Source organism: Panulirus ornatus, chromosome 28, assembly GCF_036320965.1.
Source record: "Panulirus ornatus isolate Po-2019 chromosome 28, ASM3632096v1, whole genome shotgun sequence".
Classification (NCBI taxonomy): domain Eukaryota; kingdom Metazoa; phylum Arthropoda; class Malacostraca; order Decapoda; family Palinuridae; genus Panulirus; species Panulirus ornatus.
Window position 1 is genome coordinate 19,410,073 of NC_092251.1, and position 21,718 is coordinate 19,431,790.

The 21,718-nt window shown below is 45.0% G+C and overlaps 1 protein-coding gene across 1 annotated transcript in view; it reads right to left on the reverse strand.

Moving 5' to 3' along the window:
* LOC139757914 (uncharacterized) overlaps window positions 1–21,718 on the reverse strand; it is a gene marked incomplete at its 3' end in the record, with an annotated part of 338,809 nt that overhangs the window by 18,362 nt on the left and 298,729 nt on the right. Inside the window, exon 5 of the mRNA XM_071678860.1 lies at window positions 14,308–14,440. Within this exon, the coding sequence (XP_071534961.1) occupies window positions 14,308–14,440 (133 nt within the window). The remainder of the gene's footprint in view (window positions 1–14,307; window positions 14,441–21,718) is intronic.

The window sequence follows — 21,718 nt, forward strand, 5'->3', positions numbered from 1 at the left end:
GGGCAGAAAGGTTATTTGGAGAGTGAGTTTGAATGGAGAAAACTGTGAGGGAGTGAGTATGGCAGAAAATGAAACCATCTTTCCGACAAATGAAACCATCTTTCCGACAAACATTCTGACCCTGAAATAGAGACCAGCCAGCTCTGAACTAGAGATCACCTGATTCTACCTTGGAAATGGCTCAATTTTGCTCTACGCTAGACCCCACCATAGAAACCGTCTGGCCTTGAATTAGAGACCGCCCAACACTACACTAGAAACCTCCCTATCCTGCCCAAGAGAACGGCCGACCTTACAGAGGAGACTGCCTTACCCTTCTCTAAAAACCGTTTGACCTTGCCCTAGAACTGACCTGTCTTGTACAAGTGACCACCCGCCCTTGTCCTAGAGACCGCCCAGAGACCCTGACCTGGATGCAACCCGACTCTGACTTGGAGGCCCTAGAGGTCACTCGACCCTGACCTGGAGGTCACTCGACCCTGACCTGGAGGTCACCCGACCCTGACCTGGAGGTCACTCAACCCTGACCGGGAGGTCACTCGACCCTGACCTGGAGGTCACCCGACCCTGACCTGGAGGTCACTCGACCCTGACCTGGAGGTCACTCAACCCTGACCTGGAGGTCACTCGACCCTGGCCTGGAAGTCACTCGACCCTGGCCTGGAGGCCGCTCTACCTCACACCCTGGAGGTCAGCCGCTACATGCTCAATACAGAGCTACAACTTTCTCCGTGTAGAGACAGGCGTAGCTTGGAACCAGCCTTGCCCAGTAAGGTGTTGGGAGGCCTCGACATTCATGTCATCAGTTGTCACCGAAGGTTCCTACCCAGCCAGTGTGTCGAGGTGGTATGATGAGGACCAACACCTGGCACACAGCGGGTGGATATCCGCTGTTGCTACTCATTAGGAAACGTGCAGACGTGGATGTTGAGATGAGATGAGATAGATAGATAGATAGATAGATAGATAGATAGATAGATAGAGAGAGAGAGAGAGAGAGAGAGAGAGAGAGAGAGAGAGAGAGAGAGAGAGAGAGAGAGAGAGAGAGAGAGAGAGACTCCTTCATGAAGGCCTGTCGCACCTAACAAACTCTCCCTTGTGGACGCGTATGACGATGGTGAGTGTCCTCATAATTCCATACGCGTCCACATTGATGCACTGGCTCTCTCTCTCTCTCTCTCTCTCTCTCTCTCTCTCTCTCTCTCTCTCTCTCTCTCTCTCTCCGTCTCTTTCTCCCTCTGTGCATCAAGCTGTCACCCTCAGCCATGGTAGCAACAACAACCTCACACTTTCTACGAATACATTACCCGACCACTGGCTGATCCGCCTCACCGAAGGTAAACAAGTACTGTGTGTGTGTGTGTGTACGCGTCTCTCTCTCTCTCTCTCTCTCTCTCTCTCTCTCTCTCTCTCTCTCTCTCACCTGAATCTACTTCCTACCACCTCTGTCATCTACCTACCTCCTCTTAATCCTTTTGTCATCTCCCTTCCCCTCCCACTACACACTGTCACCTCCTCCTCCTCCTACCACCCACACTCACTTCCCTCCCCGTCCCTCCACCCGTCCCTCCACCCGTCCCTCCACCCGTACCTCCACCCAGGGTCAGTTTTCTATCAAGTCCCTGGTGAACTATTGGCAGAAGCTAAAGGAGAAAAACCCCCTTCAGTGGGTATCAGTAATGACCTTGAATAGAGAGTGTAGAAACCGAAGCCTCGCCTCATACAGCAGAGCCAACATGATATAAGGAGTCGTAGTCTGATATTTGAACCACAAAACTAAAGCTATGATGCCAATACACGTTGGTTCAGACTCAACCTGGAGTACTCAGTTCTATTCTGGTCACCAAATCTGGTCAGATTCCATATAAAACTAGAACGAGTACAAAGGAAGAGCAACTAGACTAATTCCTTCACTCCGAAACCACCTTATGAGGATGGACGCTTTTAAAATGAGAGGTTTTCAATGATGATGTTCTCCATTTTGTTAAATGACGATAATAAAGATTAGTAAAGGTGGCTTTTTATTTGTTGTATATAACCTCGACGCCAACCGGGGTCCGGTATATATATATATATATATATATATATATATATATATATATATATATATATATATATATATATATATATATATATATCCCTGGGGATAGGGGAGAAAGAATACTTCCCACGTATTCCCTGCGTGTCGTAGAAGGCGACTAAAAGGGGAGGGAGCGGGGGGCTGGAAATCCTCCCCTCTCACTTTTTTTTTTTAATTTTCCAAAAGAGGGAACAGAGAAGGGGCCCAGGTGAGGATATTCCCTCAAGGGCCTAGTCCTCTGTTCTCAACGCTACCTCGCTAATGCGGGAAATGGCGAATAGTATGAAAGAAGAAAGAAAGATATATATATATATATATATATATATATATATATATATATATATATATATATATATATATATATATATATACTATTCGCCATTTCCCGCGTTAGCGAGGTAGCGTTAAGAACAGAGGACTGAGCCTTTGAGGGAATATCCTCACTTGGCCCCCTCTCTGTTCCTTCTTTTGGAAAATTAAAAACGAGAGGGGAGGATTTCCAGCCCCCCCGCTCCCTTCCCTTTTAGTCGCCTTCTACGACACGCAGGGAATACGTGGGAAGTATTCTTTCTCCCCTATCCCCAGGGATATATATATATATATATATATATATATATATATATATATATATATATATATATATATATATATATATATATATATATATCAAAAAACAAACACGTTTGTGCTTAAATTATTTCTCGTCTTTTATAGTATAAAATTTGAGTTAAAACTCATTAAGAATAATCTTACACTGATCCGATGATCTAGCGTTACTGTCTAACTTGTAAAATACACTTACAAAACTTCAGATAATATCCATAGAGTACTTTTATGTAGTATAAGTCCTGTAGTTACTGATATGCACACAAACACCATAGCGTCTGTCTCAACACTGACTCGTTTTCTTCGTCATATCCAGCTACTGGTTTTCAGCATTTTTGGTCAAATTCTTACAGAACTTGTTTATATGAAATCAAAATATTCTAGATTTCATACAAATAATTGATAAAGAGAATAAATTAGTTTTTATCTACAGAATATATATTTACTTGAAACAGCAACAGCTTTATCTCAAAATTGACAGAAAACGCTGGTTCACTACAGGGAAACTAAAGTAACCCGGGTTTATCTTTGTATACAATGGCACGTCTGTGTTCTTCCTGTTTAGGTCAGGTTTGAATCATCTGACATGCAGTACAACAATTATCCTGATGACTAATTCATTCTTAGTACGATCTATTATCATAAAGAAGTTATAAAAACGTAATCTATGATTGGATTGCGTGGTAATGTCCCCTAATTAATGAGTGATGTGGGTTTGTCATGTGTTGGTCAGTTGTGCACGACCGACGGAAGTATTCAGTAACTGTAGCTTCAAAGTGTGTGGCGTCGCTACCAAGAAACCCGACATTAAGGTAATCCCAGCCTCATCGGATGATCGATCGTCCTCGCAATACTTATCGACATTTTGAAAACATTGAATCCTTCTCATACAACACTTTTTCACAGATATCATGGCCGTCCTACCAGAGATTATCTCATGTCTCATTTTCCTGTCGGTCAGTTTGCTCTGCTGAGCGTCCTCCTCTCCAGTCACTCCTTCCTTTAAGCTGGTCTAGTGTGAGGAGGCCAGATATAGCTGGGTCTCATCTTTGCCACCTGGGTAAGTGGATCCCATGGTCATTCTCTGTCCTATACAGGGTAAAGAAGGATGCTAGTTTCTTCTTAAAATAGTTGAGATATGAGGAAACTGATCTGGATAAGGGACTGGCTGATCAGGTTTGTCACTGTAACCTCATGTAATCCTCAGTCACACTTCAAATAACCTGGTCCTACACTCCTCCTCTGTCGAGATGAACTCGCGGGTCCATAGCAAGCGTTACCATCTATTCTCAATTCATCGACATTAGCTTTGATGCTCCTCACATATCGAAGAAACAGACATCTAAATTGAAAAGTCGTATCGTATTTCGTGATACCTGTGCATCGAATTTAGACTGCAATAACTGTGCCTTTTTCTCTCTCGCGAAGTTTGCCTTCAGAAGTGTACCATGATGATGGCACACCCGTTCCACATACTGAACGCCTCACTCCACCACACCCGTTCTACACACTGAACGCCTCACTCCACCACACCCGTTCCACATACTGAACGCCTCACTCCACCACACCCGTTCCACATACTGAACGCCTCACTCCACCACACCCGTTCCACATACTGAACGCCTCACTCCACCACACCCGTTCCACATACTGAACGCCTCACTCCACCACACCCGTTCCACATACTGAACGCCTCACTCCACCACACCCGTTCCACATACTGAACGCCTCATTCCACCACACCCGTTCCACATACTGAACGCCTCACTCCACCACACCCGTTCTACATACTGAACGCCTCACTCCACCACACCCGTTCCACATACTGAACGCCTCACTCCACCACACCCGTTCCACATACTGAACGCCTCACTCCACCACACCCGTTCCACATACTGAACGCCTCACTCCACCACCCCCGTTCCACATACTGAACGCCTCACTCCACCACCCCCGTTCCACATACTGAACGCCTCACTCCACCACACCCGTTCCACATACTGAACGCCTCACTCCACCACACCCGTTCCACATACTGAACGCCTCACTCCACCACACCCGTTCCACATACTGAACGCCTCACTCCACCACACCCGTTCCACATACTGAACGCCTCACTCTACCACACCCGTTCCACATACTGAACGCCTCACTCCACCACACCCGTTCCACATACTGAACGCCTCACTCCACCACACCCGTTCTACATACTGAACGCCTCACTCCACCACACCCGTTCCACATACTGAACGCCTCACTCCACCACACCCTTTCCACATACTGAACGCCTCACTCCACCACACCCGTTCCGTCCTCGACCTGTGACCATCTCAGGAGGGCATATGTGGTGCACACTAATGACCCTTGACCCGACCCTGTATGCATGGTAATTCGCCACGGTATGGAGCGATTCATGACTCTATTATCCAGGTAATTCGGGAAGGACTGGGTCAAAGGTCGGAGCAGAGGTCAGCCAGGAGGGGAGGAGCTGTGATTACATGCGTCTTTCTTTGATGCTCATAACTCACGTGTGGGGGGGGGGGGGGTAGTGAGAGAGGTCACACCCAGTGACAGTCACTGACTGTCCCCCCCCCACCCTCACCCCCAGGTGGCTCCTGACGACAAACCAGCTGTACGAGGTTTACGACCAGTTAGTTCTCAGGTAGTAACCAAAGACAATATGCGTTCTGAGAACAGATTCGTCACGCCCTCTGCCTTCGTGGTAAAGTGGCCGACAGTTTTCTTAAGATAATTATCAATGAACCATCTAACAATGCTTAACGTCATCCGATGTTAGGACCATCATTTCCTGTGACCCTTGAGGGAATGAACAAATGCGGTGGGGGGGGGGGGGGGCGCAGGTGGAGGACGTGACTGTAGCCTGCAACAAGTGGAGGTTCTTGCCTCCATTGTACCTGGGTAAAGTGTCACTAGGTTATGGGGCCACACGATATAGATATCTTCTTTGCTTCAGCCTCGCCTGGAAATGATGTCGTTCTGAGATGATCTTGTGTTGAGGTCATACTGAGGTCATACTGAGGTCATATTGTCTTTATGGTCTTGTCATATTAAGGTCATATTGTCTTTACGATCCTGTGTTGAAGTCACACTAAGGTCATATTGTCTTTGCGATCATGCGTTGAGGTCATACTGAGGTCATATTGCCTTTACGATCTTGTGTTGAGGTCACACTGAGGTCACATTGTCTTTGTGATCCTGTGTTGAGGTCACACTGAGGTCACATTGTCTTTGTGATCATGTGTTGAGGTCACACTATGGTCATATTGTCTTTGTGATCATGTGTTGATGTTGTACTGAGGTGATGTTGTCTTTATGACCTTGCCCTGTGGTTGTACTGGGGCGGTGTTGTGCTCAACCTGGTCTTGTGTTGGGGTAGTCGACTTTGTATGTACGTCATGAATTCTAGTGATCTTGAGATGGTGTTATCTTCAGGGGATATCGTCTTGACGTGATCATACTTCGAGGTGAGGTTCTAAAAGTGACTTTATCTTGAGATGATGTTCCCGGCTGTACGTATGCAATATCACGGTATTCTAGGACGTTGTAATCCACAGCAAAAATGTGGTTTTCAGAGGTACCTTTTCAAAGATCCTATTTGCGCCAGTTTCAGGACCCTTCGTCTCTGGCCCGGCTCAATGGCAGGGTTCATCTGTTGCTCTGGACTGGAGGAACAGCTTATTGTTTACTGTGAGGCCAGATAGCAGGAGGAGAAGACTTAAACAGCCTCCCGTCCACCTTGCTCTGGCACAAAGCGGTGGCAAGGAGTTGCTGACCATGGAGGCGTGCAGTGCAATGGGCTTGGCAAAAATCTGCCACAGTGTGGATAAAGACATGCTTCATGTAGTCCGTTCGGGTCATGATAGAAGATAAAAAAAAAACAGGTTTTGATCTCACCCTACTGACACAGGCCAGTGCCCAAATGATCACTATAATCCATAACGACCCTCCCTAATCTATATCAGGACTGGCTTCTCTCATAGGATAGGTTTTACAGGAAGGTCCTACGTGGATCAAGGATAATGATGATGATGCTGGACACACATCTTCTCTACAGCCTTGACCAACTCACAAATATCAATCACATGAAAATGAATTCATGTCTCCGATACCTTATTCATCCTCACTGAATCATTTATCTATTCATTTATTCATTCATTTACTCGTTGATTTATTTGGCCACCTGAATAGCCAGAGACCAATTAGACGTGGAACACTACATTAGTGACCAGAGCAACGTGTACGACCCTTGATAGTCCAGTGAACAACACTGGAATAGTCACGACAGAGTTTCGGGATCACTGACGCTCGAACATGGAAGTAGGTCCTCTGGAGGTGGTGGTGTGAGGCCTCACAACTCGCAGACATGATTCTATCATTTGCTTAGCAAAGAACAGAAGAAACTGAAGCAATGACGTAGATTCTGAGGAGTTAACACCTTATCTGAAATAACTCTTCAGCGTTTAACAATTCCGTGTGTGTCTGTCCTCTGTAGCCTACATATGAGAGTCAAGCACTGAACGCTCTGGAGGAATTTCATCACTTAGTGGATCAGGAGACCGAAAGAAATGTAGATGCTGAAGAAGACTACATGGCCAGCAAGCCTTTAGCGAGGAATAGCCGACAGAATTGAGGAGACACAGACCTTACTGAGGTCTTCTGTTCCTACTTCAGAAGGTAATGATACAAGAGGGAAAAGTGTCAGGCCTCTCATCCTACTGCTCCCCGTCGCCTTTTGCGACACGCAGGAGATACGTGGATAACACTCCTCTTTGTGATCCCCCTTTATGCTTAGTCAACATAAGAAATCAACATTGCATTGCGCCTTTGGTGAAGAGTTCAGAGAGAGAGAGGGCATCTCAAGGGTGGAGAAAACGGAAGAATCAAGATCACTTACAGTGAGAAGAAAATGACAAACTGGTGACATCTTCAGTATCAGGATAATCTGTGAATCGACTCCAAGACTTGGGATTGGAAAATGTCAACAGAAAACGAGAATCGAAGACAACATGCCATAGACACACCCAAGTTAAGTTGCCATGAGAAGGACGATTCTGTCTTAGGAGACAGAATGACGACCTGGGAGATACGCTACGGAGGAACGATATTTCGTTGCTGTAGTCTTCCGAAGGACATATTCAAATGAGAAGACTTCCCTATCATTGGCTGCTTCTGATATAGGCTGCAGATACTGATTCCGTCTGCTTTGAAAGATGACAACAGGAAAAAATGATTCATGAGTGATCGTCTACAAAGCAAAGACGAGGCAACGCTAAGGAATGAAGTACTATGGAGCTTCCTCTGCTCTCCAGTGTGAAAAGATCATTGTCCACGTCTCGAGCAGCATCGAGCTCATCCATCAACTCTCTCTGGTAAACCTCAGTGTTTCCCAACACCCACTTCTGAGTGTCAGTGACTGGATGAGCACATCCGCGTACGGATGGTTTAAAGACGATACTCTGGGCACCACCTCTCTCTCTCTCTCTCTCTCTCTCTCTCTCTCTCTCTCTCTCTCTCTCTTTCTCTCTCTCTCTCTTTCTCTCTCTCTCTCTCTCTCTCTCTCTCTCTCTCTCTCTCTCTCTCTCTCTCTCTCCCTTCCGCCGAGCTCCACATCCGCAAAGGCCTCTTATAACTGATAGCGCCCTGGGCCTTCGTGATCAGAGGGATAGATCGACCACCGATCCACATCCTTGTGCTGGAGATAAAGAGTCATCACTTCCATACTACGTCAGCCATACAAACTGCACACCTGCAGATGAGGTTCTCGTACTGCTATCAGTGTTGGATCCTGTTCCAAACGCATGCTTTAGTGTATATATGAAGTTCTATATATGTTAGGTGAGACGGCACGGGTCCTAATTTGTTCATATGTACTCGGTAATTCGAATGCTAAAAAGATGGTCTCTTATGTGTATGACATATTTCAAACTTGCTATGTATTACACAAATAGTAATACCTACGTTACTGTCAACTGTATCTATACATCATGTATTTGATGTATCCTAGCCCTCCCCCCAGTGATGGGAGGGGGGACCCCTTTGGGTCCCTGGGCCCCAAATGGGCCCACTTATCACCCTCCTATGTCCATGTACTGTACCCACTGTACGCTCTGTACTAGCATCCACCGCTCCCTAAATACATACCCTTCGTCTATACTTTCACTGAAATGTTTTTTTTTTTTTTCTATGTCTTAACAATAAATATCGTAAAACTTAAGCTCTGTCTCGAGCCGTGTTAGTTCATGCGCCTTGAGGAACGTTAGCTGACAATGACCGTTGCTGGGGAAGGTGCATGTCGTAAAACGCGGTTTGAGAGGATGGTCGCTAAGGAAAAGTGTGGGTCGGGAGGCTGGAGGCTGAGGATGGTTGTCGCTGTGGGGAGAATGGCAGCTGAGGATGATCGCCAGCTGAAAGAGTGGCTGAGGGAGGTCGTGGGAGGGAGGATCGGTACCTGAGGAACATGTTTTGGGTGAGGAAAGAGAATATCTAGGGAAGATGAGGTGGGATGAGATGACTAGAGACGATCGTGGATCTGGAAGGTTAAGGAAAATTATGAGTAGAGTATGAGGCTGAAGAAAGGTCGTACATGAAACAGGTGTTTTGTGAGGTGTTTTCTGGACGTCCCTAGTGAAGGAGGTTAGTGTGAAGGTGATGTCGTCCAGGTCTATGACACAGGACAGGAATACTCACACCCAGATGCTGAGGGGAGATGTCGGTGGTTAGTTAAGACAGCGAACCCTGTATAGTGGAGGCATGATGCTGCTCATGGTAAAAAAAAAAAAAAACACCAGATAAGGATACGTTAGGTAGAAGACACCGTAACACTGGTTAGCGGTACATGATGGAGTCTACATTCCTCTAACACAGACGTGGCACTTGGTATAGACGAATGTGGCCCCCACAACCCACGAATAACAGCTCACGATGCGTGGAGATGGTCGGTGTTCGTAAGTAACTCACAAAAGAAGATACAGTTCATACTACCTGTGATTACGAAAATGGCCTCAGTCCCATACCAAAGTCTACTCTAACCATTCACACCGGATCAGAACACGATCGTACGGCATCTGTTCCATAAGTGGAGGTTCACAAGAGCCTAAGGCGTTCATCTGGCAATCTATCTCCCAATTAATTAAACTACCTCTTCTCTAAATGTGTGACCTGGTCTCTCACAGCGGGGTGGGTGCTCCCTCCGTGGCTGGAGTCAGCCAGAGAGGCACAGGCGATAGATGTGTTCATGACACAGGTGATAGATGTGTTCATGACACAGGTGATAGATGTGTTCATGACACAGGTGATAGATGTGCTCATGCCACAGGTGATAGATGTGTTCATGACACAGGTGATAGATGTGTTCATGACACAGGTGATAGATGTGTTCATGACACAGGTGATAGATGTGTTCATGACACAGGTGATAGATGTGTTCATGACACGGGTGATAGATGTGTTCATGACACAGGTGATAGATGTGTTCATGACACGGGTGATAGATGTGCTCATGCCACAAGTGATAGATGTGTTCATGACACGGGAGATAGATGTGCTCATGACACAGGTGATAGATGTGTTCATGACCAACATGTCATCTTCAACAGCATTACCTCCCCACTGAAACTGACCAGAGGTCCTCACCAGCTTCAAGAAGGCCTCATCTCTCTCTCTCTCTCTCTCTCTCTCTCTCTCTCTCTCTCTCTCTCTCTCTCTCTCTCTCTCTCTCAATATTGCTTTCGCTGAGGCTCTCTTAACTCCTCCAAAACGCTGCCGGAGTCGGTCTCAGCACCAGAACTGAGAAGATAACACTGTGTAACCTCACACAAAAACATCACCGTACATTTCACAGCTCATGATCACGTAGCTGCTCTTCATATGTGAGGCAAAATGCCATGAAATTAACGAGTTTTGGCTTTTTAGTTTTTATTACCGTTTATAGTTTTTATTACCGTTTTTAGTTTTCATCAGTTTATAGTTTTTATCACTGTTTTTAGTTTTTATTACCGTTTTTAGTTTTCATTCTCGTTTATAGTTTTTATTATAGCTTTTATTTTTTATTACCGTTTTTAGTTTTTATTACCGTTTTTAGTTTTTATTACCGTTTATAGTTTTTATTATCGCTTTTAGTTTTTATTACCGTTTATAGTTTTTATCACTGTTTTTAGTTTTTATTACCGTTTTTAGTTTTCATTCTCGTTTATAGTTTTTATTATCGCTTTTAGTTTTTATTACCGTTTTTAGTTTTTATTACCGTTTTTAGTTTTTATTACCGTTTATAGTTTTTATTATCGCTTTTAGTTTCTATTACCATTTTTAGTTTTTATTACCGTTTATAGTTTTTATTACCGTTTATAGTTTTTATTACCGTTTTTAGTTTTATTACCGTTTTTAGTTTTTATTACCGTTTATAGTTTTTATTACCGTTTTTAGTTTTATTACCGTTTTTAGTTTTTATTACCGTTTATAGTTTTTATTATCGCTTTTAGTTTCTATTACCGTTTTTAGGTTTATTACTGTTTTTAGGTTTTATCACCGGTTTTAGTTTTTATTACCGTTCTTAGTTCTTATTACCGTTTATAGTTTTTATTATCGCTTTTAGTTTCTATTACCGTTTTTAGGTTTATTACTGTTTTTAGGTTTTATCACCGGTTTTAGTTTTTATTACCGTTCTTAGTTCTTATTACCGTTTATAGTTTTTACTGCCGTTTTTAGTAACGGTGGCCATGGTGAACGGTGGTCAGGGTCGTTCAGCACAGCTTGAGAGGGAACCATCCAGGGACGGTCAGCCCCAGCCTTGTGTCCAATCAGCTTTATCGTTTCAAAGATTTTATGTGAAATATCTCTAAGCAATGGGCGTCATTTGCATGGTCAACAAATATTAGCAAAACAGAAAATGTAAAAGAAAATGAACAAGTATTAGTTAGATAACTGATTAAAAAAATAACAGTTGAAATTCTAGCCAATTCTGCTTTAAAACGCGTAAGTTATGTCTATCGAAGAAATATCTATCTCAAGTTATAGTGTCCATCATGGGCAGAGGTCGGGGGTCACCGGACATCTCTTTTTAAAAAAGGACCATCCAAGATTTTGCCAAGTTTGGGTTAAGTTTGACCCACTAGTTTCATAAGACAAGATCAAAGTGTTAATTCAATGGAAGGATAACCTTTCAGTAACAGTAATCACCAGAGATGATGACCCGGTTGACTAGACACAGAATGGGACGCCTAAGGACCAACTCGGCCGAGTTTGGTTCGAATTGGTCCAGTGGTGACGGAGGAGGTGACAGAAATGTGAACAGAAAACGGATGGACTATCGTCTAGTAGCAGCGGCCATCTTGGATGATGGATGAGGTAACTAGAGGCCATTTTCCAAAAAAAGATGAGCCGCCATTTATCATCACCGCCAAATTTAGTGAAGTTGGATCGAGTATTTTCCAAGAAGAAGATTGAAATGTGAAAAGTTTTCTGAAGGACGAAGAGGAACATCAAGTAATGGCAAAAGTTACCATGGCCTTTGAGCAGGTGAGTTAAGAACTGGACATGGATTTATGGACGTTAGATTCTTAAACTACGTTGAGGATACATGAAGGAAGATCTGCATTCTCTTAATAACGAGGAAAAGGTTGTAACAACCTCTGAAAATGCCATATGGTACAAAGACAAGTGTCTAATGTCCCTAAACACTGGTGGTACAAACCTAATGCTATGTTTATATAACCCTGATATCGTTCGTGAAATTTGCACATATTTTCAGACTTTCATCACAAACTTTAAAAGTAAATTGTTGTTCCTACTGCATTCACTGACACGCTGACAACGAAGATCAACTGGTCCTATCTGAGATCTGTGGACATGGCGCCCAGTACCCAGGTATAATACTCGCCAGCCTTACTTAATCTTACCCTTCACTGGAAACGATATGGGCGGAGGTGAGTCTTCCACACTATGCCTGTCAGCACACTCTCTTCACAGCTTCCAGTATCTAAGAGTAGTCTGGAAACCCAGACGCTCACCCTTCCATGGAGCGACACGAGAGAATGGCTCCCTCTCTGACCACAAGAGGTTAGGTTCATCTCCCGCGTCAACATGAATTTGGATCTTCCACTGGAACTGTGACACTGGAACTGTGGTTACTATCAGACGTCTCCACTGTGAGGCCCCGAGACCCACTGGGGTGACACATGAGATGCCATATGCTATACGTCACACCTTCCCACTGTGCCGCCGTGAGTTCATTAAAGACTTTCTCATCAAGATTGAGCACCAATGTAGCCTATATTTCTATTGTCCTTCATGATGCAAACTGAGCATCAATTATTTATCATTCTTTTATTTTGCTTTGTCGCTGTCTCCCGCGTTAGCGAGGTAGCACAAGGAAATAGACGAAAGAATGGCCACCTATCCCAGAGGATAGGGGCGAAAGAATACTTCCCACGCATTCCTCATGTGTCGTAGAAGGCGACTAAAGGGGGACGGAGCGGGGGACCAGAAACCCTGCCCTCCTTGTATTTTGACTTTCTAAAAGGGGAAACAGAAGAAGGAGTCACGCGAGGAGTGCTCATCCTCCTCGAAGGCTCTGAGCATGAATGAAGCCTATATTTCTATTGTCCTTCATGATGCATGTTTTCGAAGTCCTTGATCACAGATGAACTCTCGAATATAACAGGAGACTGAGAGTGTGTACGAGCCATGAAGATTTGTTGCAGCATAACCCATGAAACTTGAAGAACAGGGAAGAAAGATTCTAAGTTGGATGATCTAGAAACTAGAGTGATCAGAGATGAAGTAAGATAACAGTAAACATTTCCAAGTCGACAGAAATGGTACGAATTCCAAGGTGGGAAGAAATTTGGAACTAGAAACTAGAAATACACTTAAGGTGTTGCAGGAGAAACTGTTATGTTAGTTAAAAAAAACCTTGCTGGTGTTATGGGATGCCTCCTTAAATTCACTGAAAGTCATGTACTTGGAAGAAAACGGAAAACAAAAATCAGAGGCGCTGTATTCAGATTGGAAGAAAGTAACGAATGGAATCCCTTTTGGTTCACTTTAAGAGCCGCTGCTGTTCCTTATCAACGTAATTTGCTTACTAATGGAACTTCAGTTATACAAGAATAAATCTGCCCAGTTCAACTTATTGTTAATCAGTTCCCAAGGAAGTAAAATGATGATGCTAAGCCAGACCAGGAGTCGCTACACAAAATGAGCACACGAAGAGTCAGGAAGGATGTGGGTAAACACTTCTTCAGCAGGAGGTTGTGGCCATTTGAAAATGAAGTGGAAAGTGCTGCCTTAAGTGATATGTAAATCTTGTGTTAAGGTATGAGATGGGACCCCCTCAAGTAACCCCCAAAACCAACCAAGAAATAAATAGAGGAATAAAGTAATCACCTCTATACTCACACATTTGTAAATCAAATTATACAAATACATAGAAATATAAAGGAATTCAAACAGCAACAGACCAATGGGGTCCTTCGGAGGGAGTTTGTGACAGTGGAAGACATCAGAAACTCACAGAATAGCGAGTCAAAAGTTAGAAGGCATACTGATCCTTCGAGGAGAACAACCTGAAGAAGGTTACTTCTAGAACATAGGGTTATCCTTACCTTCCCTTGCTTCTCCCAGCGGATGAGTGAAGTCTTCGGGGCGTCAACAAGGGCCTCGAGGGAGACGGAGTCGCCATCACAGCACCGGACGTCCTGCAGCGGCCGCGTCACCACTGGTACATGCTCCATCACGCTGTCAACAACAACACACGCCTTAGACACGTTCGTCAAACTACCGTATGACGAACAGCTTTAAAGTGATACTTTAAAACCCTCAATACCTCAAAGTAATCAGGTGGTTAGCATCTTTAAAGTGATACCCTAAAACCCTTAAAACCTCAAAGTAAGCAGGCGGTGAGCATCTTTAAAGTGATGCCTTAAAACCCTTAATACTGCAAAGCAATCAGATGGTTCGCATCTTTAAAGTGATATCTTAAAACCCTAAATACCACAGAGCAATCAGGTGGTACGCACTAGTATGTACCCCTACAAGATTACATGTGTATATCTGTATATCCTACACTGAGGCAGGTCCACTATTATTGCCACTGTTAAGCTGGCCAGGCCTTCACCAGCCAAAACATGGGTCATAGCATCTTTCTCGTCTCTGCCACCAATATCATAAGAGTCGTTAACCTCTAACAATATTCTCATTGTTCCACGGTGAACAGTCAGATCAAGGGTAGTCCTCTACAGCTACAGCAACTGCTAAAAAGACTCGCCATTTACCTTGCTATGAGTGAGGTTGTGGTTTACCTAAACGCCTACGAGAAGATCTACACCATCATCTACAATGTACTCATAATGGATCTAAGTTTCTACAACAGTTACAACAATCACCTGCGACACCTCACTAAGGTTTTCTTTGTATGTCTATTGACATGGCATGGGCAACTGAATGCCCTAATCAATGCCATCTCATTAACTGAGTTTGGAAAAGTGTGTGACAGAAGAAAGCTGAGAGTAAATGTGAATAAGAGCAAGGTTATTAGGTTTAGTAGAGTTGAGGGACAAGTTAATTGGGATGTAAGTTTGAATGGAGAAAAGTTGGAAGAAGTGAAGTGTTTTAGATATCTGGGACTGGACTTAGCAGAGGATGGAACCATGGAAGAGGAAGTGAGTCACAGGGTGGAGGAGGGGGCGAAGGTACTGGGAGCTATGAAGAATGTGTGGAAGGCGAGAACGTTATCTTGGAGAGCAAAAATGGTAAGTTTGAGGGAATAGTGGTTCCAACAATGTTGTATGGTTGCAAGGCGTGGGCTATAGATAGGGTTGTACGGAGGAGGGTGGATTTGTTGGAAATGAGATGTTTGAGGACAATATGTGGTGTGAGGTAGTTTGATCGAGTAAGTAATGAAAGGGTAAGAGAGATTGTGTGGTAATAAAAGGAGTGTGGTTGAGAGAGCAGAGGAGGGTGTGTTGAAATGGTTTGGACATATGGAGAGAATGAGTGAGGAAAAGTTGACAAAGAGGGTGTATGTGTTAGAGGTGGAGGGGACAAGGAGAAGCAGGAGAAAAAATTGGAGGTGTAACGATCGAGTAAAAAGGACATTAATGACCAGGGCCTGAACATGCAGGAGGGTGTAAAGTGTGCACGGGATAGAGTAAATTGAAGCGGTGTGTTATACAATACAAGGGTGGACGTGCTGTCACTGGACTGAATCAGGGCATGTGAAGCGGCCGTGGGAAGTCATAGAAAGGTCTGTGGGGCCTAGATGTGGATAGGGAGCTGTGGTTTCGGTGCATTACATATGATAGCTAGAGAATGGATGTGAGCGGATGTGGTTTTTCTTCCTCAGTTAATGGCGCTAACTCGCTTATGCGAGAAGAGAAAAATGATATGTACACACTAGCCTAAGCCTGGTACTCATTTCATCGAACAGCTTCTACAGAAGGATGAAGAGCTGGGTTAACTGTGGATCGGCTGCCACGACCAGGATTCGAACATACGGGGACTCGACCGTGGGAGGCCCGTGAATGCATCGTTCATGTACTCACAAAAGAGAAAACCACAAAAATGACCCAAATATCACATGTAACAGGTCCTCGACCCTTTGATGATCCAATATTCAATCTATTGACCTCGTTATCTCGAATATCATCTATCATATATGACTACCACTTGTAACTTTTAGCTATAGTGTTATCTACCACATGTGATCTACCAACTGTATCTTTGAGTTATAGTGTTATTTACTATACATATGACTAGCACTTACATCGCTGGGTTATAGCCTTATCTACTGAAAAGTCTACCACTTGTGTCTCTGAGCTATAGCATTATCTAACATATATAACTACCATGTGTATTTTTGAAGTTTGGTATCATCTACCACAAATGACTACCATTTCTATCATTGAGCTGTCATATTATCTCATATCCAACCACTACATATATCTTTAAGATATACTTATTATCTTCCATATATGACCAACACTTGTAACTTTAAACTATCATATATGAATACCACTTGTATCTTTGAACCATAATATCATCCACCATATATAACTGGCACTTATATCTATGATATATAATATCATCTACCATATATGACTGCCACTTGTATCTCTGAACAATAATATCATTTAACAAAATCAAATCAGACAGAAAGTTTCAACTCTTTTGAGGTGAACTTTATAGGTAACTTGAGTGACTTATTATTCTATAAATCTCACTACAGAGGCAATACGAATCTTTATTGAGACGTTGAATGGAATTAATAGAGAAATATAGAATATCATTATTCATACAAATGAAGTCAAAATCTTCTGTGTTCCAGGCTTCGTCCTAACCAAGCCAAAGACCATAAGCAGTTTCATGCTCCGGCAAGTGGTAGGGATCATCCCATAACCAAACGAAAGCCTCCATATAAAAGGTTTCTAATGCGCCAACAGACAGGGTTGTCTGCAGAACAAATGCAGAGCGGTCGCCGCCACACAAGGCACGCGCCTTATACAGCCAGCCACTCCCGCCCCGGTGTTTATGTTGCGCACTCGAGAGGGAAACCTCAGGACTCCTTCAGATCGTGTGGGCTTCTTAAAGTATGATGGAGGAGCCTTAGGTCGAGTTGAGATAAGGGACGGGGCGGGGGAGTGAGAGGGAGGGACGGGAGAAGTGAGGAGGGTGTAGGAAATATGAGAGGGGGAAAGATGAGCAGGCAGGGAGAATGAGGAATATGAGGGCGAGATAGAAGTGTGAGATCTCGTACAGGAAGGGCTAAGTATAGTGGGGGAGAGATAAGCGAGAAATAAGAAGGAGGAGAGACTGATAAGGGATGGAGGAGATTAAGGAAGGATAAGGACGAGAAATGAAAGATGCTAGGAAGACCAGGGAAGTGTGGGGAGATGGGGTGAGATGTGGCGGGGAGCTGCAGCAAGAGTGGTTGGGAGAATAGAGAGGAATGCCTCAGGCCGGGGAGCAGATAGAGACTCCACTGAAGTAAGTGCAACAAGGGAAAACCATAATGGAAGGACATCAAAATATAAAAAAAAAAACACGATCAAATCTTGAGAGAGAAGTCATGTGAAACAAAAGAGAGATGACTGATATCATGGTATACCAATTAAAGAACGTCAAGTGTTGAGTATAAACAAACAATGTCATTCAAGGGAAGATATGAATTCCCGTTCACTCTAGACGAAGATGAAGGCGACCTGGGAGTTGATGGGTCAGTTATGGATGGAGTGGGCGTGGTGGACGTGCACGGGTGGAGACAAGGAAGGTGAGGTACAGGACCCAGTCGCCAGGGTGGATGTGAGCAGAGGAAGCTGGCAACACACAGCTCAGGTCGCCTCTCGTCAGGGTCATCCCTCAGGTGACCTTCACTATAAGTGGAATAACATGATTTGTTTCAGATCATGAAGAGAACGATGCAGGGAAAGCCACGATTTTCGCCGTTTATGAGTCTATCTAAAATAAGATGTTTTCACTTTTGGTAAAGTGGGAGATCTGGTATGGTTCCCGACCCACAGGGTCCGCACCAACGCTGTATATAAAGCTTCCAATTAGCTCTAACAGAACGTATGGATGCGCAACGCTGTCACCAACCTACGAAAGCAGGTTGTAGCTGGTGTCAGAAGTCCATGAAGCCTGCAGATGGCCAAGTCTGCCTCCCTTTTCAGTTTAAGACTATGTATTTCCTAATATCTCTAACATGTGATTATGCCAATATGAAATCCATATCAACATCTATGTTCAACGTACGGATGCGCAAGATACACTGTGATTGTGCACTGCGCATCTCTCGACAGCTCAGAGCCTCACATGGTAATGAGTCGGGAGAGAAGAAAGATGAACCAGTGATTCCTCAAACAGAAATGAGTCTGTGAAGCCCAGAGATGAGGAGGTCCTTATGCATGTCCGGCACTGATGACAGAAATAGCCTGAGTGGCGGAACTGGATGACGGGCCGTGGATGAGTGGGAGTGGCAGACGAAAGGTGGAGTTCCACCCCACAAGCGACACCGGGGCGGTGCCCGCCATGGCTGTGACAGGTCCATCAAGGATGTCTTGGTCCACACTGAACCATCACTGTTGCGGAACAAGAGCACAGTGTTCCCCCCCACGTCTCTCTCTCTCGTCCACCTACATCACACCACCGCCGTCTTCCCCTCTCTCCTCTCAGTCATTCCTCTTTCTCTCTTCGTCCTTTTCCTCCCCTCTTGCCTGCCACGACTACTACACCTTCTCCCTTCTACTGCCCCAAGACGCCCCCATCATACAGCTGGCCAGGGGGGCATCCGGGGCGGCACGCACGTCGCACGGAGGGTGGAGGCCGACCCTAATATGTGCTTTCATGATCCCTCATAAAACTTTGAAACATTCGCCCTCCCTAAGAAGTGGTCTGTACCCCATGTCACACGCCAGCTGCTGCATGATGCACAGTCTGGTAATGGACCTGAGGCACTGTTTTGATACATAAAAAAACAACTTGCAGAATGTGGGCTAAAGTCATTTGTCCATAAAACTACCTCGAATGTAACATTCTAGCATTTAAAAGACAGTAGCAGCTGTAATAGCGTCGCTAATACCCCCATCACCTGCCTTTATGGACGGACCGCCCACTTAGTACCATGTAACCTTAACATCTCAAGGGAAGACGAGTGGCGTCGGCAAGACGAAAGTAATGACTTGTCACTGAGGGAGGAGCCCTGATGTACGTGATGGTGGACCTCAGGAACCAGGAAGGTGAGGAGAATCCTTCGACCTCAGCAGAAGTGGCCTAGGGAACTCGATCCTGTCTGATGAGATCCTCGAGGACGGGAGGATCTTACCATTGCCATGACGAGAGGCGTCCTCAACTTGACGGAAAAAAACAGAGAGGGACAGATGTACCAGACTCATGATAATGGGAGTTCGTGTCCTCATAAGATGAGGAGAAAGTCTAGCCACTCTCATGAAGAGACTACTTAGTCTCAGCAGAGATGAGGTACCTAATCCTACCTAATCATTACGATACAGGACAGACCTTTGGCTTGTTAGAATAGAAGAGGAGTTCCCCCATCATCATCATGATGATGGCAATGCTTAGCCTTACCGAGAGATAGAGAGAGAGAGAGAGAGAGAGAGAGAGAGAGAGAGAGAGAGAGAGAGAGAGAGAGAGAGAGAGAGAGAGAGTCATACTCCACATATAACAAGGAGTCCTTCGCCTCACTAGGGGAATGGGAGACGTCCTTCTCCTCCTACGTACGAAGGAATTTCCATGTCCTTCCAAGTACGTGAGGGACGGTACCACGACCTTCATAGATTACAGTGATATCGGAGCCACAAGGAGCGGGAGGAGGGGAGCTCTAGTGCCCTAACCCTCACCAGGAGCGGGAGGTGAGGGGCTTCAAGTGATCTCACCATCACCAGGAGCGGGAGGAGAGGAGCTTTAGTACCCTAACCCGCACCAGGAGCGGGAGGAGAGGAGCTTCAAGTATCCTCACCCTCACTAGGAGCGGGAGGAGAGGAGCTTTAGTATCCTAACCCTCACCAGGAGCGGGAGGAGAGGAGCTTTGAGTACCTTAACCCTCACCAGGAGCGGGAGGAGAGGAGCTTTAAGTATCCTAAACCTCACCAGGAGCGGGAGGGAGTGACGGTCGTACACGGAATAAAAAAATCTCCATGATGAGCCAAGTCGTCTGTCTCACCATGCCCCTCACTCCTCAATCCCTCCCTTCACTAACCTCTTAACCAGCCACCTCCTGCCTCTCTCTTCCTCCTCACTCCCTCCCCTCACTCCACACTTCTTGCCCCGCTTCTCATCATTAGCTATAAGGTTATGCCACCCTCAGCGGCCAGGTCCTCGCGCACCCTGCAATCATCGTGTGAGCAGTAGCTGAAAAAGGATTACAGAGGTCGCCAAAGATCTTGGTGGGCAACTGATCATGATACACCACAAAACTGATTCCTGACTTGACCTCGAAGCGTCTCCATCAAGGAGATCGACCAACCTACCAGCTGCAAGGAAATTGGAAGTCAGTATTTCAGGCATCCATACATGACGAACGAAGTGCTGGGTTTACTCTGACTTGTCTCTGAAGGGGTCAGTTCTCTCAACGCCTGAGACACTGTGGTCTGTACCTCTGGCCACACACTTTACGTGTCATGTCTTCAGCATTTTCACAGAAGCTGATGCGCCAGGAGTAACTATTATCTGGTCTTAATCTTGTAGTGACAATGCCTTATAGTTGAGTAATCTTGTTGCTGTCTCCGCGTACACCTTCAACTTGACATATTATGATGGAGAGTGTATCTGCTATTGCCTCCTTTGCTTGCTTCAAATACAACTCTCCGCTTCCATTTTTTTTTTACATACTTGCAGTTTTATGTGACGACTCAACATCGTGTCCAACAGCCTCTTGTATCCAATGCAAGTTTGACTAACGCATGAATTTTATATCCATCTTGAAGGCCTGCGTTAGAGGGAATCTACACCAGTTTGAGGTGAGTTTCTTCTTTCACTTTCCCTACTGCCTCTCTTTCTCCTCAACCTCGTCCCTCCCCCCTCCCCCTCTTTTCATCTTCTTGTCTCACTTATCATCCTTGATCCTCCATTTACTCCTTATTCCTGTTTCTAAACATCGACATCCTCGCCTCTCACTGACTCATTCCTCATAGATGGTTCTTGCCTCACTCCTCATCATTACTATTGCTTCCCCCCCCCCCTCACTTCTTGCCTCACTCCACGTCATTGTCCCTCCCTCACTCCGCGTCCTCACCTGCCCATTGTCTTTGCCAAGAACCACACCTTGGGACCATCTCTAACCCTCTCGCACTTGATGTGGCAAGGCAATTGATTAATCCAGTCTGAATCTACCATCGTACGTGCTATGGCGTGGGCTGGTTGCTACGGGCATTCAAGAAACATAACGTACGGAGGTACACAAGCACAGTGCGGCTAACCGAAGGACGCGGCACTCCACAAGATCCTCACCCACACCCCAGGAGTCCTAAGCTGATCCATATACAGGTGTGGAGATTAATTCCA